General features: G+C 38.0%; 1 protein-coding gene across 1 annotated transcript; it reads left to right on the top strand.

Moving 5' to 3' along the window:
- The first annotated feature begins 22 nt into the window (after positions 1-22).
- On the top strand, positions 23-23541 carry LOC146579892 (Fc receptor-like protein 5). The gene is made up of 16 exons (XM_085265708.1): positions 23-59; positions 1100-1135; positions 1309-1575; positions 4171-4443; positions 5095-5361; positions 5845-5941; positions 18924-19135; positions 19251-19526; positions 19729-20028; positions 20255-20515; positions 20767-21015; positions 21179-21298; positions 22578-22640; positions 22747-22806; positions 23136-23198; positions 23417-23541. The coding sequence occupies exons 1-16, from the start codon at positions 23-25 to the stop codon at positions 23539-23541; spliced, it is 2706 nt and encodes a 901-aa protein (XP_085121834.1).
- The last annotated feature ends 610 nt before the right edge of the window (positions 23542-24151 follow it).

The following is a 24151-nucleotide window of genomic DNA, read 5'->3' as shown; positions in this document are numbered from 1 at the left end:
CGTGTCACTGCTGGATGTGAGGATGGGAGCCACTTTGCTCTGTGAGCTGGGCCTATTCTGTGAGTTCATCACTGACTTCTATTGTTTGATTCATACTGATCCATAAACACGTTTTAGTAAGAAGAACAGAGCATCAGTCATTTGTACCATTGCAAGTCATGTGATCAGAGGACTCTCATGTTTGTTACCAACATGGTTGTTTGTAGACTGGATTAGATTTTAGTGCACTGACTCAGATCAGAGTGGAGCTGGTTTAGTTTATCTAAGAAAGGTTTGTTTCTCCATCAGTGATAGTTTGATGCTTTTGACATCCTAATATAAAATGTAACCAATCATAGTAGACACTGATTAAACATATAACGGCAGTGATTAAAGCCAGTGCTAGATTTAAACAATTTTTAATGCAGACTAACAGTAAACTGCCTCCTTAGTCAAGGTATAAAAGAGTACTACACTGATCCTACTCCTTACTAAATGAAACTTGCTTCCTAAAGGAAGATTAGAGCTCGTCCAGCCATAAATAGAGATTGTTTTTAAAACCTCCCAGTAGGCAGGTTTAACTTCAGCTTAATGGTGTTTGCTGTTGAAGAAACGTGAATTATTTCCACCTTATATTATATATCACCTTCTAGAGAAATTCTTGTTGAGAGAAGTGACCCATTGCAATTTGTCAATGACATCACTTTTTGAGATTGTCAAATACATAAAGGAAATACTGGGGAGATCATTTCTCTGTTGGAAGCCAGTCGTTCACCTGTTGCCCAAAGAGGATGGACTGTACCGTTTTTAGGACACTAATGTTTTGTTATCACCATGTTTGTTTGTAGACTGGATTCTATTTTAGTGCACTGACTCAGATCATAGTAGATGTAAATCTCCAAGTGTTTTAAGGCGCTTGGTAAGAAAGCGACTGCACTTTAAACCCTGGTGGGATTGTTCCTTAAGAAGGTCATTAACTCACCATTGATCAAGAAATGAGACACATCATTACCAACAGTGTTTTATTTATGTTACATTTCAAATCTAACATCAACAAAACACTCACATGATTTGAGTGTCTTTAGTTTGATAATGTCTGAAGTTTCTGTCTTTATTGTAGTGCTCTGTACGCTCGTCTGCAGTGGACACGCTCAAGGTGACTGAACAGTTTTCACTTTTTCTATTTCTTCCTTTTTATTTAGCAACGATTATTCTCAACCTGTATGACTCTACATAAATAAAGTATTAATAATCAATCAACATTCTGCCTTGAGCATAAAGTGTTTCAGATTGTCTGTTGTCTGATTGTCTGTTTGTGTTGGATTCTAGATGCTGTGCTAACTATTGAACCCAACTGGTCCAGTTATTTCATTGGAGAGTTTGTTACCTTCAAGTGTGACATGAATGAAGGAAAAGACACTGACTGGTATTGTGCAATCAACAAGGATGGTCGAGAGTATGTCCCCTACACGGAGAACAAAGACTACACATTAAAAATTAGCTCGACAGGCCACAGTGGTGAATATCAGTGCTCTGGTAATTGGAAGGGGTCACGTTATACAAAGAACAGTAATACTGTCTTTATAACTGTATTAGGTAAGTCCTCAGTGATTAATACTGTGATGATTCCTGTTAAAATACTCATCTGAATTATAAAAAATGTGTGTTTAATAAATGTTTCATTGAAAGTATTGTATTTCTTATGTGTTGGAACTTTAACAAAGATCCTTACATTTTACCTAACTTTGTTCACAGTACACACTACAACCAAAATACTCAGACAATATGTCATTACAGCATGTGCATGTTTTACTGTATAACAAGAATAACTGTGGATGAAACTTAATTTAAATAATGAAAAAAAGAAACATCAAAAGATTCATATAATTTAAGGAGACGATGTTTCTGTTGTCTAAATGTGTGTGTGTGTGTGTGTGTGTGTGTGTGTGTGTGTGTGTGTGTGTGTGTGTGTGTGTGTTTCCTTCAACAGTGAACTGCATTAGTTTACATTCAGTGTGAATTAGTCAGGCCTGAGATTGAACAAACATTCATACTGTGCTTATTTAGAGATCTACAACCTGAATTACTGCAGCTCTGTCACCATGTTGAGACAGAAATCAGAAAAATTTAAAGTGACTTAAACTGTAGAAAAAAATAATCAAGACATTTGTAGATTTTATTGGGGGGCAATTTAAAAAACAGGATTTTTTTTTAACCTTTTATACATTTATATTGTATCAGGTGTGCATTTTGTTCTCTTCTTTTTCATATCTGCAGATAAACCCAGGGCCACACTGACAGCACAAAGTTCAGTCATACCAGCAGGGGGCAGTGTGACACTGAGCTGCTCTGTGGAGGGCTCTGCTGGCTGGAAGTTTGACTGGTTCAGACGTGATTCACAGTTTTCTGGAGCTCAGAAAATAGGAGCTGGAACATCAGAGCACACGATCAGTATTTCAGAAGGAGGCATCTATTACTGCAGAGGAGGGAGAGGAGATCCAGTTTTCTCCACAGAGGACAGTGCTGCAGTTACAATTCAGGAAAAAGGTGAGGGTGAAATTTTGTTGTGAGATAACACAAATTAATGATTATATGAAAGTAACACATTATAAATATGATTTTGTTTTTATTCCTTGTTGATTTTTTTTCAGTTTAATATTTGTATTTATTTGTTTGTTAGGGAAAGTTTGGGCTGCTGTGAAACTGCAGCACAGCTGGTCTCAGATATTCACTGGTGAGACAATCACTCTCAGATGTGAGATTCAGGGAGGTGAAGGAAAGGTGTGGAAATATGAATGGACAGCACCCAACACAAACAGCCCTCCAACATCCAGTGAATACAGGATCAGCAGAGTTTCAGTGTCCCACAGTGGAGACTACAGATGTCGGGGTAGCAGTGACTATCTCTTAACAGGATGGAGTGATGCCTTCAGACTGACAGTTTCATGTAAGTTTATCTACAATTCAAACTGAAGTTTCCTGTTTTTATTTATACGTCTGTTTAAACAGGACATCAGGAAACAATTATCTTAATTAATTTCAATTAAGATCCTCTAAAAACTCTAACAATGATCCAGCTGTTTCCAGGCAGCTTACTATTTTATATTTGGTGTTTTTGGCCAATTGTTTGTTGTTGTTTATTAAATTTTTTGTAAAATCAGTAACCTGAAAGTTGCAAGACCCTTTACCCTTTGTTTTATTAAAGCTATCAAACCACATTTCACAGTGAGCAGGTGGAGCAAAGAAAAAAGATCATTCAGGTTCATTTTTTTATGAAAGAAATTGTTTTGTTTTTCAGTTTGGTTTTGACTGTTGGAAAATACATTTGTTGACATATTTTACAACACTGAGACTTTGTATTTTGAGAGTTTAACAGAGTTGTTATGAAACGACAGATAAATGAGTACGCAACAAAAAAGATCATTCATGTAAACTAAGGTTGGGCGAGTATTTATCGACCATCGACGACAGGCTGAGGCTGACACTGGTCGTTTTTACAAGAGCGATTTATTTATCTGCCCATGAGTAAGTTTGCTAATAATGTTGGTTAAAGCTAAGAGAAGCAGTCAACAGGAGAAAAAAATAACAGGGCTGTTTTAACAGCATCTTCTTCCAGCTGCAAGCAAATGCACTCTCGTCAGTGTGCCCAAATGCAGCAGCCACTTTGTATTTTTTTGCCAACTAGTTCCTCTATGTTTAGACTTCTTCTGTGTTCTAAATGCACAAATCAGTCCGTGCATGATTAATTGCTCAGCCCATCAAAAAGTCACCTGTGTGTATTTATCGCCTATTGTTACTTACTGGACTGATGAATGTTGCTTGGAAAATTGTTACATATCACTCAACCCAAATGTAAACGATAAAATATGAACTCACAAATAGTCTTACATTTAAAGCTGTTTTGCAGTTACTCGGCTGTTATTTTCTAAATATCAAAACATCAACAGGTTTTATACATTTATGAATTTATTTGCTTGTATTTATTTATTTATTTTTTCATTTATTGCAGCTCATATTGTCACCAGGATGTAATTAATGTGATTACTATTTACATATATTACACTCACTGAATCCTTTAAAGTCCAAAGTTCAGTTGAAAGTTTAGTTAATCTGAACAGTCTTTATTTATTTATATTATTATTAATATTCCTGAATGGACAATCTGTTCTACTTTTCTTGTAACATCAGCAGCAAGTAAACCCAGAGCCACACTGACAGCACAAAGTTCAGTCATACCAGCAGGGGGCAGTGTGACACTGAGCTGCTCTGTGGAGGGCTCTGCTGGCTGGAAGTTTGACTGGTTCAGACGTGATTCAGTCTCTTCTAAAGCTCAGCTCATGAGAGGAAATGAAGCAAACAGAGTTATTAGTGTCTCACAAGGAGGTCTGTACCACTGCAGAGGAGGGAGAGGAGATCCAGTTTACTACACAGAGGACAGCAGTGACGTCACAGTTGTGGAGACTTGTCAGTTTAGTATTTTATTCTAAAGCCAGAAAGAAACACACTGATTGTCCCCCTGTCCAGTGAACACCCAGTAATTAATTTCTCAAATGAGGAAATAAACAGTATAACTAATTATAACTAGAAAACAACACATTTACCATTATCATATGTATTCAAGCATCCATCTAGACCTGAAAAAATCATTCATGTCACCGGAAGAGCAGAAAACAAACAAATATGAACTTTAAGTTGTTTATTTATTAGTAGATTCTACTGCTTTCTCTCTACTTGGCAGTGTCTTGTGTCTGAATTCAAGAAGGAAAAAAAGCTTTTGCAGTCTAGAGTTTTGTATTTTATTTTATTTTTTAACTTATTGATTTGCTTGATAACCTCAAAGTCAGTTCATGAAAGCAAATCAGACTCATTTGAGCTGACAAAAACATATAAAAACAATAATAACTAAACAACATACATGCTTGAAAAATTTATTACATGCTAAAAGTGAAGTTGTAACATGGCATCATAACTTATGTAAATATGTGTTGATGTTTATTCTTCTAAACAGTTTCTGTCTGTGAATCAGCTGTTTTTCACTCACTTTACTCTCATGTTTAAAACATCAGAATTTTTATGTTTCTATTTGTCTCTAACTGGATATTTGTCTGTGAACAGTTCCCAGTAAGCCCACTGTGACCCTGCAGCCATCCTGGACTCAGATATACAGCGGTGAGACAGTCACTGTCAGATGTGAGATTCAGGGAGGTGAAGGAGCTCAGTGGACGTATGAATGGAGAGCAGCCAAGTTAAACACACCTCCAACATCCAATGAATACAGAATCATCAGAGCTACTGAGTCTGACAGTGGAGGATACAGCTGCCGGGGCAGGAGGGACTATTTCTTCTCAGAGTGGAGTGATATCATCACACTGACTGTATCATGTAAGATCTTTCATCCAGAGTATCTAAATAAGGAAAAAGCACTTCTTCTTTCTTACAGCTTTATAACTGTCTTTCATGTTGGTCAGTAAAATGTTTAGTTTTTATTCCAACAACAAAAACCTGAACAGCAGCTTTTTATTCACAGTGAAGAGAACAAAACATATGAAAGTAACTTCTCTGCTGTGCAGCTCTAATACATGAAAGATGAAATGCAGAACAAATGCTGAATCTGTCTCAGCTGCTCCACCACATCCACTAAGAAACATTAAATCCACTGATTGTTCCTCATGTGTGTTTTTAACTTAGAAATGCAGCCAGTTAAATATGAAAGATTAGTGTTGTGTTTGTGTGATAGTTGTACAGTTTGTTGCAGCTTCACCATTAAAGTTATGTGATATTTATTATTTACATATTTCCACCAAGTTATTGAAACTGGTTTGATTCAGTCATTGACTTTTGTTCTTTGTCTAAACTGAACTGCAGATAAACCAAAGGCCAAACTGAGAGCTGATAACACAGCTGTTCCAGTAGGGGGCAGTGTGACCCTGACCTGCTCTGTGAGCCCATCATCATCATCTGGATGGAAATACTACTGGTACAGAGATGAGAAATCCTCTGAAGCCCTGACCACACAAGATGCAGTTTTCCACTCAAATGGACAAATCAGTGTCTCACAGGAAGGACTCTACAGGTGCAGAGGAGGAAGAGGAAACCCAGTTTACTACACAGAGGACAGCCAAGAAGTTCACATTAACACAACTGGTGAGTTAGTATTCAGCAACAATGTTGAATAGATTGTTGATTGCGGATTACTATGAAGATAAACAGCATTATATCTCATGGTAACCTCTTTGGCATTGTAAAAATGTTCTTATTGGAAATGGTTACATATGAATAGTCATGTAAAATGTGGAGTCTAGAGAATCAGTGTCAGGAATGTGATCCAAGGAGGGGAGACTAGGTGGGATTGTGAATGTGAAACAATCATTTTCAGCAAATCTCCAAATCAACATAAATTCACAATTAGTTCTGTAACAATTCTACAAGTAACACTGCAAGTAGTGTAGAACAGGAGTCACAACATGAAACCACAGAGCAGACTCATGCTGACAGTTTCTGACAGGAAACAGAAAATCTCAATGTAAACATCAGTTTTTGTTTCTTTATATTAAGATTTCAGATCCAAAATCTGACATTTTCTAGTTTCAGGTTTTGGATTTGAAAGAAGTTCATTTATCGTTCCGTTCATCATCGGACTTGTTAGTGGAATTATTGTCGTGCTGCTGCTGATGTGTTGCTATAAACAGATAAAGGGTGAGAGACTTTCTGTTTGACTTTTTAAAGGAAAAATAATTTATTTTGATGCTGTGACACTTTTAAACAAACTGATGTAATAATCTTTGTGCTTTTTACAGAACCCTGTTGTAACAGGTTGGTGCAGCAGTTTAGTTTTATTTATATAACTTTAAATGAAACTAACTTTGAATTATTCCTCATTAAATTTTCATTATTTGTTACAGTCTCACTCAGTCTCAGAGCACCAATCAAAGCTCTGCTTCACAACAAACATCCAACCAGAATGAAACTCAGGTTTACTCCTCTCTTCTTCATGGTGAGACCAGAAATTATTACTTTTCTCTTTAATACAGTTTTCAACACTCAGTTTTCCAGCAAACAGTGACAAAAACAAAAAGAAATAATATTTTTCTTCCTTCTTTCTTATTTTCAATGACTTGTAGGTGATCTTTCAGTATATGAATCAATCAGAGGCTCTGGAAACACTGGAAGTGGTACAAACAGTATAAACTTTGATAATAGCAGAGCTGTAAGAAATGTAAATATTTGATCTGACTGATCAAACTTCATTATTTCAGCAGATGAATACAACAACGTCACATCTGGATTTCAGCTTGAAGGTCTTGATAAAAGGAGTGAGTACAAGAAACATGAAATGTAATAATTGGTCGAATGTTTTTGTAACTTGTGTCATTTTAGAGGAAGACAGTCTCCATGTTATTAAACACAATAATCCATCATCACAACAGGCAGACATGATGGCACAGAGGAGAGCTCTGACTACAATAATGTGAATCCTGAATCAGCCTCAGGTACAAATGTGAACTCTACACACACTGAATCATTAGTAATCAGATTACATGTGCAGTTAAATGTGTGACATCATTGCTAAAGTTTGTGGAGCTGATGAGCTGAATCACTTTTTATACGATTGGCTTTAGTTGTGTTCTGCTGCTGTTGTGATGTCTGAATAAAATAGATGAGATCAGTTCTGTGTGATTAAAACATGAACGTGTCAGAAAGCATCATCACATCTTTGGCAACATTATTTCTTTGTTTTTCACTTTCAAACTCGTATTTGTTCTGATTTTGTTTCAGGTCCATAAAAAGATTATTTCAACAAAACTCAAGACTCACGAACAACGTCAACAACGTCAGTGTAAACAATGACATGCTCTTGGTTTAATATCAACACTGGAAGACTGATTATATGGTTCATCTTTGTATTAAAATCCTATTGTGTTTATTTCTGTTGTAATAAGTGGAGGGTGGATGGTGTGGGACATTGTTTCCATCAAGACACAATTTCATGATTTGGTTCTGTGAGTTTGTTTCAGTCTCTTTGTTTTATTTCTATAAGATGTTCACTCACTTCCTGCTGAATTTTACATGTTATCTTTAAAGTGTAAGAATAGATTATTTTAGTATTAGGGATTTAGTTGTATTAACGATAGTAAAGCATTATATCCGTTATTCATTTAAGTAGGCCATAGGTCAAGCTGCTAAACACTCACACATAGAGCAGACACACAGAATTGGGAGAATAAGTCAGAGGTGTATGTGAGAAGCAGAGGCGACAGAAAGGAGAACACAGTGTGCGAAGAAATGGGCAGCAAGGACACGAGAAAGGGAGACAGCAGATAGAGAGACATTAGCAGGCGCCTAGTTTTGAGAAGACAAAGGTTGTTGACCTCTGTGTGCTGTTGGGACTGCCCCAGCAGATTTTGATGATTGATGCTGAACTGTGAAAATCCCCATGTACATGTAATAAAATTAGTTGATTATTTGTTCTGAGAAAAAACAGGAATGAAATATTACACTGTCTTATGATTCATTATACTGCTGATTTATAAGAACACAAAAACTTATTGTCAATGTTCAGATTTTACAATGTTATTCATGTCATCACTGAGGCCATGACAGAGAACATTTTGTGTGTGATCAAATTGTTTTCTGTAGGTGATGTTTGTGTCTTTTATGCTGTTTACAGTTTGATGTGTGTAAAATAATTGTGGTGCTTTTAAAAATAATCAAATAATATCACGACAAAACGTCTTTGTTCTTCTGAGTGACCCGTGATGCTTATATGTGGATAAAAATGTCTTTTCTAACTGTCTGCTATATCCTATTTATTAATCTGCTGAAAATGACTCGTGATTTCTGCCTGAGCCCCCAGAAAAGAGGAAAAGCAGCCTGTGGTTGAAGAGAAAAAGTAAATGACTTGTTTTAGCAAACAGGCAACAAGAAATGCAGACAATAACAGCACAGTGTTGTTCTCTTGACAGCTACATGCTGATATTGTCAAATATAAATATAAAGTATTTCCTTAGTTGAAGGGATACAAAAGTGTCAGGTGTGCCCCTGTAGCACTGCGCTTGTTCTCTGTGTGGATCATTTTATATGATCTACCTGTACTAGGAAAAATACCACACTGTGACAACTGATGAAAACTCTCATTTAGAAAAATATCAGACAAAAATACAGTGCTGAACGGTACAGACAGAAAACAGCAGATATCATTGTTCAAAGGTCCTTTAAAAGACCCTTTACCAGGTGTCATAATCTTGGCTGTAAAAGTGTCAGAAATCATACTGTAAGGGACAGCTTTTGCCCTTTTTTCCCCCAGAAAATCCTCAGCTTTCAATACCTGGCAGTCGTTATACTTTATTGTATCCGTATGACAGTGGAACAATAGTGGGGAAAAAACAGACTCTGTTTTTTCAGATTTATAGTGAAGTGGAAACAGATTTAACATAAATGAAATGTAATACAACATCAACTTTAAATATGAACTATACTAGTACAAAAAAGTATTTGAGCCTAGCCCACTCATTTTTTTGTATATCCTTCTTTTTATATTGCAGATCTCTCTCTATTGTGGAGAGCCAAGTGCTCCACGTGTCATCATCATTAGTTACCTGTGATTGGACCGTGCTTTCTAATGATGCACCGTTAAGTTTCGTAATGTTTTTCTTCTCATCTTTCAGTAACCGTTTCTCTCGAGCCCAACTGGTCGAGAGATACAGTAGTGCGAGTCACCCTGGTAAAACCAGCCGGAGTTGACTTTTCTGTGTTAAGACAGCGATAGCGTGTGATCTAGGGTAACCAACCGTCCTCTTTCCCCCGGACATATCCTCTTTTCACGTTCTGTCCGAGGGGATTTTCGAGACTGATGAAAATGTCCGGGTTTTTCTATAGGCCTACAGGTGTGACATCACACATATGGGTCATATGTGTGATGTCACACGCCGAGCTGCTGCTTTGTGAGTGGTTGTTCTGCCTCACAGTTGGAACAGATGATCTTTAAAAGATGCCAAAGCACAAGTGCAGCTTTTCAGACGAACTGCAAAAGAAATTTCCCTCGTACCATCGCAGTACTGGTAATTTTTCTTATACAGACAAGGCCTTCTTTCTGTACCATTTTCTTTTAATTCCAGAGGTTTTTAAGTTATTTTTTGTTTTGCACTTCTTGCCTAAAAGCCTATATCACATTTTTTATTTCACCATTCATTAATCGCACAGAGAAGGCATCGTTTAAATATGTTAAAATTTTCTTTAAACAAACAGTATTAAGAAAATTCTTCATGACTGGGCGAAGTGTTATCATTTTTGGAAATCAAACTATGCTTACACTATTGTGATTGTACCGTAATACACCAAATATCCCTGTAAATCTCAGCTTCTCTTCTTTTCTAAACCGCATTCTCCGCTGGTGGGCCCATGGTAAATAAGGGTAAGTGTCAGTGTGGACATACCGATATAGTTCCTCTGCCATATTTCTCATGTCAGACTCTGAACACAGCTTCCAAGTACAATCACTGGACTGTGTTTACAGCTGGTGGCCAATAGAGGGAGATATAATCCATTTATAATTTATTGTATCTGTCATGGAACCCTTGGCTCAGGCGATTAGAGGATCATCAGGGGGTCCTTTTGTCCCTCTGTGGGGGGATACTCCCACTAGGTTTATATCTGGGACTCTCCACCATTTGACCTTAGAACTGAAGAAGCTTCTCGGATGAGAGGTGAAACGTCTTCAAGCAACTTAAAGAAGTCCAGACGCTTTTCTCTGCAAGCTCCTTTGACTACGATGACCTGGATGACTGAGAACCTTCACAGTGAGGGTTTTACTTTAAGTTGGTCAAAGACTCACAATTAATGACGTGAGTCATCACATGAGCCAAGCTGTGAAAAAAGGTGTGGGTCATTATAGACCTATAAGTTTTTGGACTTAAAAAACACATTCATGAATCAAAGCTAATCAGTGCTCTGTGTTTGGCTTATTTAGTGATTCAAAAATACAAAAGAGTGGCAGTACAAATAAACGTTTACAGTTTGACTGTCGTTTTAGGTTCAGTGCTGCCATCTTGGATTGTTAACTCACAGTCTGTGTGTCTGCTCAGACTTTCCAAGCGGTAAATGTGAGTTTAGTTCCACTAAAAAAACAAAAAAACTTCTGGCTTATTCAGAAATTATCACTGGAGATTTTGGGTGAGAATGCTGTGAGAGGTTGCCTCACCCCATCATGTGATGTATTGAGGTCACTTGAAGAAAGATACTAGTGGGGGTTGATGTGCCTGGGAAGAGATCTCAAAACAGGATTGTAGTTGGCTGACAGCTGACGCCATAAGGCACCACCTCTGGTTAATGATGGTCATTCACAGTAGACATAGACGGCCTTTTTCACTCCTCTTTCAAACCATACTTGTCTGTTCAAAATGTGAACACTGGCACCTTCGTATGAGTGATATTTGATATGATATTGGAAGCAGATGAAACCAAATAAATATTTGGAGATCATTGTCTGTGCATAATCCTGGAGAGTGAGTGAGTGTGGTGGCCAGAAACTGAAAACAATACATTTTGGGAAGACAGCATTCATGTATCGCACAATAAAAGTCTGTGGATGTTCAGAAACATTTGCTGATAAGATGACTCGAGATAAAATATCGCAGCTTTATGATGACCACACAGGACACTGCACAAATCACATAAAAGAATAAAAATAAATAATAATAAAACATGACTATGAGCTGGTAAATATGTCACCTGACCTGAAACAACAGAAGGTAAGAAGCAAACACAAGAAGCAAGCCTGCATGTTTGCAGTGGACAGGAAATGTGAACACGTCACACAACTGCTGTGGTCAAAGCTACAGGAGCTGTTTGAGGTTTGTATAAAAGGAAAGGAAGCACAGAGAGGCCACAGTCAGAAGAAACACTCTGGTCTTATCTGTATTAAATGCAGCTTCTCTTTTTATTATTGATGTAAAGTCAAAGTGTTTGAGATCAGCTGAGGATCAGAGTGCAGCAGGGCTGGATGTGAGGATGGGGCACTCTTTGCTCTGCATGACGGGGTTATTGTGTAAGTACATTTGTGACATTGTTTGAATGGCACTGATTAATGAAAGTGTTTCTCATGTGTGAGAATTAGAGTGTATCACTGGTTTGAAGTGTTTATGTGAGAGTTTGAACAAAGCATATTTGTGATGTTTATGAAAGTTACAGACAAATGTTGGCTGGTTCCTTGGTTCAGTTTAGTCTGGAGTATCGTGTTGGATACATCGCTGCTTGTTGCACTTGACTCATTGTTGTGTACAAGTTCATATATTAATAGTGTTTTATGCACAGAAATATTTTGATGAGCAGTAACTGTGTCATGTGAAAATTAATCTTTAAAAAACACTTTTGTTCATTTTGAGTTTGATTTTCTGTCAGTTTGATCCTGATGATGTTTAATCTTTACTTTAGTGCTCGGTTCTCTCTTCTACGTTAATGTTGAAGGTGAGAAATGTTTCTTTCATTTCTTCACATTGATATAATATGTATAATATTAATCTGATATTTTGTATTTCATGCACCATTTTAAATCACATCCTGTTTCTCTGTTTGTGCATCGTTTTATTTAAGATACTAAATGGGTTTATAAACAGTGAGTGAGTTAAATCCTGCAGGTCTGTGCAGTCACTCTGTGGTTTTACTCAGAATATTAATTAACTGCTTTAATTTGTTTCATAAAAACACATCTTATTATTGTCAAGTCCAAATGTCACCAGGATGCAGTAAATCTTTTGACTCTTAACAGCAGCAATAAAATCAGTTCAGCTTCAAAATGACTTTATGCTTCCATCAATCTCTAACTTGATGTGTTTATGTGAACAGTTCCCAATAAGCCCACCGTGATCCTCGAACCATCCTGGCCTCAGATATACAGCAGTGAGACAGTCACTGTCAGATGTGAAGGAAGTCAGTCGCTGTTTGTATGGAGAGATGGCACATTAATCAGACCATCAGCATCTGAATACATAATCAGCAGAGCTACTGAGGCTGACAGTGGAGGATACAGCTGCTGCACCATGAGTCTTTCAGTCTGCAGTGACATCATCACACTGACTGTATCATGTAAGTTGGACACATTTCATTGAGTCATATTGTTCTTTGTTTTAGTTTAGTAACAAAATCAGAGAAAATCGTAACAAACATTAAACACAGATGTGATGATCTCAGTTTCTTCAGTACTTGCACATGTGTAGTTTCCACCAGGTACGTGCAGGGGGGGGGCTAGAGGGGCTTGAGCACCCGCCCCTTTCCTGATGGGTGCCCAAAGTGCCCTTTTGTTGAGGCAACTTTTTTTTAAATAAAAATTCTTTTATTTTATTTTTTTTATGTGTGTGTGCGTGCGTGCGGAGTCTTGTCTGTGCCCCTCAACAATAATATTTAACTATTGATCACAGTTTTGCTAAATAAAAGGATCTGGCTTGCATCAGTCACATGATCACATTTAACCAATGATCGCCCTTGACGGCAGAACGCGCTGGTTACGAGCCGGGAACGAGCTCACAAAGAGCACGCGCATTTTTAGCGGTCCGGAGCTGTAGGAGAAACACAAGTTAACTCAGAGACACAGACTGATGCGACAAAACCAGTAAGTAGGTGTACAGCGTACACTGTAGTGTGTAGCACACAGGAGTATTAGCTTATTATGTACACGTTGGTAAGATGTCTTGTTGCAACTGACGAACTGAAACAAACGAGCGTGCTGTGTGTGCAACAGCGCGACAAACATTACCTGTCCTTTTATTAACTGCACAAGTAGTGCTGGTCATAGCTGCTGGCTACCTGTGTAAGGCTGTCATGGGTCTGTAGCTCTGTCACCGTTTTAGGGAACATATTTAGTTTTAAAGTATTTATAACATATTTAGTTCTAAAGTATTTAGAAACATATTTAGTTTTAAAGTAAGTTTCCGGGCTTTTCCTGCCTTTCTGGAGGGATTATATTTCACTAAAAAACGATCTAATATGCATGTCCACATAATAATTATTATAATTATAATATATTAAAAAACGCAAGCTGTATTTTAAAGAACATACATTAAGAAGCAGATTATATTAGATTTATATTTTAAATAAGACAAAATTTGGATTTTACAGCAGTAAAATGATTGTATCTCTACAGTTTAAAAATGTAATAAGCTTTGCCCTGCACAGAGTGGATAGTGAAACAAATGGAATCATCATAAATACATTATTTCATATTTATTACTTCCCCCTCCTCATTGCTTTATTATTGTAGCTCTAGTAATAAATAATAATGTAAGGATTCTGGATCAGCACCATGATGCCCTTAGTATATACAGTATTCTGAAGAAGGTCTAAAATGTCACTGTGTGTGCGTGCATGTGTGTGTTTTATTTAGATGGATTTTTAAAAAAAAATATTACTCATGATATAACATTGTCCAGACATGCCTGGTAAGGACATGAGGAGGAAACAGTAGGAGCTGTGTGAGGCTACTAAAGGCAGGGCTATAACATTTTTCTGTCATCATTTTATTATAGATTAAGTGCAAGAGTTGTTAGGTGTGGATAATTAGATTATAGTTTATTGCAATAGCAAGTTGTGCCTTGTTCTCACATAGACAGCAAGTGGAGAGTGATATATGAAAAGATGGGATGGAAGGAAGAAGAGAAGCAAAGAGTGATTCACAGGCAGAGCCTAAATTATTTCTCAAAGTTTTTTGTGTCCTTATGGTTCCAAGCGCTGTCACCAATCTTTGCATTTTGTTATTATCTCATGATACTTGTTTAATCAGCTACCATCTCTCCTATGGACTTTTTAATGTCTACAGTCTCAGATCAACAATCCCCTGCCCTTCCCATATTAGATTCTTGATGAGTGTGTGTTGTTGTTATTCAGCCTGGTTCAATGTGCCCCTTTTTAACTTTGAGCACCCGCCCCTTTAAACCTCTCTGCGCGGCCCTGGTTTCCACCACTGCAGCTCAGAATTATACACAATTATTTTGTTTTTATAATTTATTTGAAGTTGTGGATCAAACATGATCAATAAATACAGAATGAGCAGAGCTGCTGTCTGACGATGGAAAATACAGATGCTGAAAAAAGAAAAGGCTGATCATCAACAGAGAAGAGTTCTGTTATCACATCACAGCCCTGGTTGGGGTCGGGGATAGCATACAGTATGAAAAACATCTGTGTAAATTATGACTGATAAATGCTGCTGACTGTGCACTGGTTATGCATCTTTATGCATATATATTTATGTGATCATGATCCTTAAAACAAACATTTAAATAAAAAACAGATTAACAAAAAATCTGATAATAAGAGCGACCACAATCAACTGGCCTCAGATCAGCTAACAGTGTATAGTTCACCTGTCTCTGCATTTAGGAGTACAGTTTGGTGACAGAGCATAAAAACAGTCTCACCTGATTCTTGATTCACTCTGATAAAGTTACCATCATGTTATATACATCCAGTGTTAGCTCCTGGCTCTCTAGCTGGCTAACAGTTAGCTGAGATACCTGTGCTGTCCTCATGTGTGCTGCTGCCAGTTGTTGATTCTCATCAAATTTGCTTTGAAGACACTTTTTTTCTTGTACTGTTGGTTCCTGTTTGCATCAAGTGTGATGATCACACTGAGAAACCTGAGATCTATTATTGAACTCCATCCATCTTCTTAACCCATCATCCAGGGTTGTGACCTATTAAGCACTTACTGAATTAAAAAAATACATAAATTATAAATTAATAAAAATAAATTGGATTTTTTTTAAATTACTATTGAGTTTTTATGTTGAAATCTTTATTTGTTATATAATAAAGTTTTTCCTGAAGCAACTGACAGTCTGTTTGTCTTTCCTGTAACATCAACAGCAAGTAAACCCAGAGCCACACTGACAGCACAACGTTCAGTCATACCAGCAGGGGGCAGTGTGACACTGAACTGCTCTGTGGAGGGCTCTGCTGGCTGGAAGTTTGACTGGTTCAGACGTGATTCAGAGTTTTCTGGAGATCAGAAAATAGGAGCTGGAACATCAGAGCACACGATCAGTATTTCAGAAGGAGGCATCTATTACTGCAGAGGAGGGAGAGGAGATCCAGTTTTCTCCACAGAGGACAGTGCTGCAGTTACAATTCAGAAACAAGGTGAATGTTTATGGGTTTTTTTCTGAAATGCAACAAATTCATGTTTAAATTAAAGTAAGACTTAATATATTTAAATGTATTTTTGCTCCCACATGATTTGTTTCTGTTTATTTGTTTGTTGAACAGTTTGGGCTGCTGTGAAACTGCAGCACAGCTGGTCTCAGATATTCACTGGTGAGACAATCACTCTCAGATGTGAGATTCAGGGAGGTGAAGGAAAGGTGTGGAAATATGAATGGACAGCACCCAACACAAACAGCCCTCCAACATCCAGTGAATACAGGATCAGCAGAGTTTCAGTGTCCCACAGTGGCGACTACAGATGTCGGGGTAGCAGTGACTATCTCTTAACAGGATGGAGTGATGCCTTCAGACTGACAGTTTCATGTGAGTTGGACCATGATTCATGCTGACATTTCATGTTTTCATGTTTACATCTGTCTTAACAGGAAAACTCCAACAATGATCCAGCTGTCTGCAGGCAGCAGGATCATTGTCTCAGCAAGTGGACTAACAATTCCCAGGACTGGGACTACTGTGATCCAGTTCTCTACTCCCATGACTACATGAAGGATTACCAATTTCTGTTTATGTTTTTAGATTAATTACTCAGCGAATGTTTAAAGTTTGATCAGTACTGTGACAAGAGTATTCTTGGTAATGATTTAATGTTTTATTTTTTGTTTCTTCAACAGCAAGTAAACCCAGAGCCACACTGACAGCACAAAGTTCAGTCATACCAGCAGGGGGCAGTGTGACACTGAGCTGCTCTGTGGAGGGCTCTGCTGGCTGGAAGTTTGACTGGTTCAGACGTGATTCAGTCTCTTCTGAAGCTCAGCTCATGAGAGGAAATGAAGCAAACAGAGTTATTAGTGTCTCACAAGGAGGTCTGTACCACTGCAGAGGAGGGAGAGGAGATCCAGTTTACTACACAGAGGACAGCAGTGACGTCACAGTTACAGAAACTCGTGAGTTTAATTATTTTATTTCTACCAGACTAAGAGGTCATATAGCTGTGAGTTTGTTAACCCTTAGATGAGTTTTCTGTTCATTAAGATTACTTGGAGAGGTGGGAAAATAGAAACATTTATTTAACTTTGTTTTTGATTTAAGTCCAAAATTGTGAGATTAAGGACTCACCCTCACAGAGAATGTGCTCTCCAAAAAACATCAACAAAACGATTCAGACCTTTAAAAAATGTGTTTTAGCTACAAAAGTTCAAATTCCAAAGAAAAATGAGATCTTGCAGTGAAAAGTTTCAGATTTTGTTTTAATAACAAACAACAAAACAAATGTTTCTGTGTTACAGTGTTGATGTAAATACCAGCCGTACCTGCAGGTGTAAACATGAGACTGTGCTGTAACAATGTAAACACTGTATATGAGAGTTGTGTTGGATCTGATTGTTCAGTGTTCAGCATGGTGATGGCTGAGGGATCAAAGCTGTTCCTTAGTTTGTTAGTTCTTGTCTTTATGGCTCTGAAATGTCTGCCTGAAGGTAGACGTTCAAACAGTGCATGACCTGGGTGAGATGGATCCTGAAGGATTTTCTTCGTGTTCCTGAGACTGCGGGAGCTGTGCAGTTCTTCAAGTGAGGGCAAAGGATGGCCGACTATCCTCTGGGTGACCTGTATAACCCTGTGGAGCTATTTCCTCTGTGCTACTGTGCAGCTGTGCTATACAGTTCTTCATGTAGCACAGTATGCTATCAAAAACCAGCTACAGGTCAGGGTGTTTGAAAATATCTCAGTGCATCCTGATGAAGCCGTCCTGCCTCTGGCCTGGTTTTCACTGTCTTTTTGCTGTTTGTAGCTATTTTGCCAAGTGGGATTTGTGCCAGAATCAAAACAGTTATCTGTGGTCAGACTGGCCCGAGGTGTGGTTTAACCCTGTAGCCTGTTGGAGGTTTATTTTTTTCACTCACGTTACTCTCATGTTTTAAACAGCAGAATTTTTATGTTTCTATTTGTCTCTAACTGGATATTTTTCTGTGAACAGTTCCCAGTAAGCCCACTGTGACCCTGCAGCCATCCTGGACTCAGATATACAGCGGTGAGACAGTCACTGTCAGATGTGAGATTCAGGGAGGTGAAGGAGCTCAGTGGACGTATGAATGGAGAGCAGCCAAGTTAAACACACCTCCAACATCCAATGAATACAGAATCATCAGAGCTACTGAGTCTGACAGTGGAGGATACAGCTGCCGGGGCAGAAGGGACTATTTCTTCTCAGAGTGGAGTGATATCATCACACTGACTGTGTCATGTAAGATCTTTCATCCAGAGTATCTAAATAAGGAAAAAGCACTTCTTCTTTCTTACAGCTTTATAACTGTCTTTCATGTTGGTCAGTAAAATGTTTAGTTTTTATTCCAACAACAAAAACCTGAACAGCAGCTTTTTATTCACAGTGAAGAGAACAAAACATATGAGAGTAACTTCTCTGCTGTGCAGCTCTAATACATGAAAGATGAAATGCAGAACAAATGCTGAATCTGTCTCAGCTGCTCCACCACATCCACTAAGAAACATTAAATCCACTGATTGTTCCTCATGTGTGTTTTTAACTTAGAAATGCAGCAAATTAAATATGAAAGATTAGTGTTGTATTTGTGTGATAGTTGTACAGTTTGTTGCAGCTTCACCATTAAAGTTATGTGATATTTATTATTTCCATATTTCCACCAAGTTATTTCAACTGGTTTGATTCAGTCATTGACTTTTGTTCTTTGTCTAAACTGAACTGCAGATAAACCAAAGGCCAAACTGAGAGCTGATAACACAGCTGTTCCAGTAGGGGGCAGTGTGACCCTGACCTGCTCTGTGAACCCATCATCATCATCTGGATGGAAATACTACTGGTACAGAGATGAGAAATCCTCTGAAGCCCTGACCACACAAGATGCAGTTTTCCACTCAAATGGACAAATCAGTGTCTCACAGGAAGGACTCTACAGGTGCAGAGGAGGAAGAGGAAACCCAGTTTACTACACAGAGGACAGCCAGTCAGTCAGGATTGGGAAAACTGGTCAGTTTAACATGAAGTCAGATAAATTCCTGATTAAGGAGGAAGATGAAGAACAAAAGGCATTAACATTTTTGACATTCATGTGTTTTTATTGTACTTTCTTGAACAGTAACAGCCTCAAACAGGCCTGTTGTGACTCTGTATCCAAACTGGTCTGAGATATACAGAGGAGAGACAATCACTGTCAGATGTGAGATCCATGGAGGAGACACTGAGTGGGATTATGAGTGGGAAACAAACAGCAGGATAAAAGCTCCAAATCAAAATGAATACAGGATTAGATCTGCTTCATCATCCAACAGTGGAAACTATCGCTGTAAGGGCAGAATGAAAAGTTCACAGCATGAAACAACAGAGTGGAGTGATTCAGTCACACTGACAGTTTCTGACAGTAAGTAGAGTCATAGTTCATTTAACCTGGAAATAGAAACAGTTTGTAAAAATATGTTTTTATTAGTACATGTTGAGATATTTGACATGTTTAGATAGTCTCACTCTTAAAGTTCATCATAAATATTTGTGAGTCAACATTTTAGTGACATTGAATTCAGAGTTAAGAGACGAAAGATTGAGAGAAAATCTTTGTTGAACAGATGAACCCCGTCCTGTCCTCACTGTGTCTCCATCATGGCTGAGTCCTGGAGCCTCAGTAACTCTGAACTGTGAGGTTGAACATCCGTCTGCAGGATGGAGCTTCTACTGGTATAAAGCTGTTCCTGATCTATCAGAGAAATCCTCCAGTTATGAGCTGCTACCTGATGGCAGTGGGACTGCACAGGACTCCTACATCATTCATGGACAGACACACACAGCAGGATATGTGTGCAGAGCTGGAAGAGGAGACCCAGAGTATCACACTGATCACAGTCAACCAAAGTTTGTCTGGTCTGCAGGTCAGTTTGATTCTGTTTATCTTTTTTCAAGTAATGCAACAGCAAAAAAATGTAAATTGATGGGTTTTTTTTTTGGGGGGGGGGGGTAGCATTGAAGGTGAAAATTATACGAACACTGCGTCTTTTAGCACTGACCTTTAAACATTAAAGTAAAAGAATATTTCCACTGTGATATGTTGATCCTAACATCTGTGAGCTTTGTCTCTTCACTGCATGTTGTTTCCAGATGTTCATTCAGCAGCGTCTCTCACAGTGAGTCCTGACAGAGTGCAACACTTCACCTCTGACTCTGTCTCACTGACCTGTGAGGGAAACTTCACTGAGTGGAGAGTGAGGAAGTTCTCTGAGGACGGCCGACTGTACTCTGACTGTAGGAGAATGACTGGATCCACATGTGACATCAACACATCAGAGTCAGATACTGCAGTGTACTGGTGTGAGTCTGGATCAGGAGAGTTCAGCAGTGCAGTCAACATCACTGTACAGAGTATGTTATTATACATTTACTACTTGGATTTGGATGATTTAAACGTCACATGAACATTTGTTCCAGCTTTGCTGTATGTGAAGTCATTTCATGTGGGAAAAATAAAACACATACAGCAGTTTTTAAATACACAAGATCAGATCTTCATGATGAACATTTGTACAATCTGTTCTTATTATTGTTTGTCAGCTTTTTCTAAAAGTGTGCACCAGCTGATGTGACTGAAACAATTGTGTGTGATTGTGTCACAGATGATGGTAATGGTCCTATCCTGGTGAGTCATGTTCATCCTGTGACTGAGGGAGCTTCTGTTAGTCTGAGCTGCAGTTTGAGAACACAAAAAATACTTTCCAATGTGTTTTTCTATCACAATGACAAACTTATTCAAAATGATCCCCGAGGGGAGCTGAAGATCTCTGCAGTGTCAAAGTCTGATGAAGGTTTCTACAAGTGTCAGTACTCAGGAAGAGAGTCAGCACAGAGCTGGATGTCAGTTAAAGGTGAGCAGGATCAAAACATCTGATGGAGTTTTCTAAACCAATGACTGAGAAGGAACGTTAGATTGTCTGATTTAAGTCTCAAAGTCACTTGGCTCTATTTTATAAATGCATTTGTTTATAAGATTATAATTTATTAATAATTAATTTCTGTTTTGTGTCACAGTAACTGTGTCAGGAGCTGACAGCTCTTCATCTCCTGTGTGGTTGATTGTTGGACTGGTTTGTGGAGTCTCTCTCATTATTATTCTCCTGCTCTTGTTGTATCGCTGCAGACAGTCCAAGTGTAAGAGCCTCTTTTCTGTTTTTATTATTATTCATATTACATTAGGAATCTTTCAGGGTTACTAAACTAAATGATGACTTTATTGTAGAAATTAAACTCAGTACAAATCCAAATTTAAATAAAAGTTGGAAACCACATTTCTACAATTCTTAGGAAAACAAACTATGAGGAAAGATGTGACAAAGCAAAGGAAAACTGAGGCAGTTTATAAAACACATGATAATGAGATGATGAGTAACAGGTGTGAACTAACTAACTAAAGCCTCTTTTCCATTAGTAATTACTCAGATCGACTGGTTTTCCATCACGCTCAAGTACCACCTAATGTGCGTGGTCATCGTCATAGTGACGTGGTCGAGCACCCCATGACTTAATTAGTATTTGTCACAAATGATTCAACAAAGGTGAACATCACGGCGATGATATACCTGCTGCTCGGTCATCTTTCTATAGACTCGGGGCCACGGTGTTGCTTGTGTAGCCATTTCTGGGTTGCCGGGTTTCAAAAATGGCTTTTTTTTTTTATCAACAAGACGCTCTCGTAACTCATCAAGTGATGCCACTGACCAGTCAATCGGCATGTACGCTATTGATGTAACATTTTGGGATCACCTCGGATCACTTGGAACTCCGGCTGAGTAAATACTAAAATAGTACTACTGGATCTGATGGAAAACCCTGAAAACTGTGTTTTAGTTACTAATGGAAAACATGTTAACAGAATGACACAAGATACAGGGGAAAATAAAACAGGAAATGACTGACACTGAGACCTCGAGTAAGTGGTCAGCACTTAAACCGATCTTTATTATCATTATTAATATTGACTCTTCATTCAGTCTCCATTAACAGGAACATTTCTTAGGTTCAGTTTCATCCAAATAACCAACTGACTACATGCACAAAAGATCAGAAACAAACAGGATTTTACAACCTGATTGTATCTTTAACTCGACTGAAAGAATCCACAAATGTTATTGTTTCATATCAGAACAACACAAACAGTAACACCATGATGGGTTCATGCTCTGAAAATATCTGATAGTCCTGTTGTTGACTTAAACACAACTAATGAAACTCTGTAAAAGGTTTTTCTGTTTTTTCATTTATCTTTGAAAAATCTGTCATGTTGTTTTTCATATGTGAGCCACTGAAACACTGGTGCAGGACATCATGTGAAAAGCACAGAGCAGCTAGAGATGAAACAGCCTTTTACTTTAAGGAAACTGGCACCATGTCATTGGTTTACAATTGTGTAACTAAAATATGAACATTTCAGGTGCAGATAAACCCCCAGATGTCATTTACTCTAATATTGAACTGGAAAACTTTGGAAATAAGTGTGAGTACACAAAACATATAGAATGTAGAAGAAAAGCCTGGAAAGTTTTTGAAATGTTTAAAAATGTATTAATTAAATTTCTTTGTGAATTCGATCATCTTCACAGGGAAGCATCATAAACCAGAGCAGAGTGCTGTTTACACTAATGTGAAGACAGGAGCTGCAGGTACAGTCACAACAGTCTCATTCAGTGTTTGTACTTGAACGTGTCATCACATCATTATTTTGCAGGTAATTATAGGTCAACATGGAGTTTAGTTATTCACTTACTAATCAGTGTTTCAGCTTTACTGAATCACAGCATCCACAGATTCTGACCCAGACCTCAATCACAAAACACACACATGCAAAGCTGAAGTGTCACAGGCAACAAATGATTTTTACTTAGATTTCTTTCCCTGTAGTTGTAAAAAGTTTAAAGTTCATATGTATCCAACATGTTTGTATCATATCTGTGCTGAACAAATGTGTCCTGAGCTCTGACGTCTCTTTTAGAGGACAGGCTGATGTATGCTGAGGTCAAACAGCCCAAAAAAGAAAAAGCCAAGAAAAACAAAGGTGAGCAAAGTCTGCCATCATCTCCACTGAATATTGTTCAACATGTTTATCTGCTCTTACAATGTAAATCTGTTTATATTAATATTTGTATTTAGGTCTTCATGCGTACTAATTACTTGGTTAATAAAATCTAGTTCTATCTTTGCATTATTGCAGACATCCAGTTTCCTCCTGGTTAATGACATTATTGTTTTCAATGATCTTCTCTTCATTCACAGGAAAATCAAGTCCTGCAGCTGATGCAGCAGTTTATTCTGAAGTCACATCAGGAAGCTCTCTCAGTAATTCTGCTGCCATGCAGGCTAATTTATTCTTCACATTATTAAATGTCTTCAGCTCATAATATCTTTACATGTTGGAAATCACTTTGTCTTTTTGTGCTTGTCTTACAGGTCAGTGAGGAGAGCTGTAGCAGCAAAGCCAAGAAGAAGCTTTTTATGAAGCCACTCTTGCTCCTCTGCTGCCCAAATATTTGAAATGACTTCAGCTGTTTTAAAATTATTGATCTGAACAGAAACATGAACATAAAACATTTGTTCCAGATTTCTGCATCTGATTTTATTCTGTTAGGATTTCAAACTGCAAACTTCTCACTCTGGTTAATCAGCCTTTTCTTAGATCAGCCAGCAGGAGGAGTTTCAGCCACAGGGGTTATAAAATGTTTATTCATTCCTTTTGTGTCCTAACTGAGGAATTTTGCTGTGGAAAGTTTCCAACAGGACTGATGTGACGCTGCAGCACAGCTGGTCTCAGATATTCACTGGTGAGACAATCACTCTCAGATGTGAGATTCAGGGAGGTGAAGGAAAGGTGTGGAAATATGAATGGACAGCACCCAACACAAACAGCCCTCCAACATCCAGTGAATACAGGATCAGCAGAATTTCAGTGTCCCACAGTGGAGACTACAGATGTCGGGGTAGCAGTGACTATCTCTTAACAGGATGGAGTGA

The sequence above is a fragment of the Mchenga conophoros genome, linkage group LG3, assembly GCF_057382185.1.
Source record: "Mchenga conophoros isolate Kocher_MC1m ecotype Shallow Benthic linkage group LG3, M_conophoros_male_GT1.1, whole genome shotgun sequence".
Taxonomy (NCBI): Eukaryota; Metazoa; Chordata; class Actinopteri; order Cichliformes; family Cichlidae; genus Mchenga; species Mchenga conophoros.
Note: the sequence above shows the minus strand (reverse complement) of the source record. Positions and strands in the feature narration are given on the sequence as shown.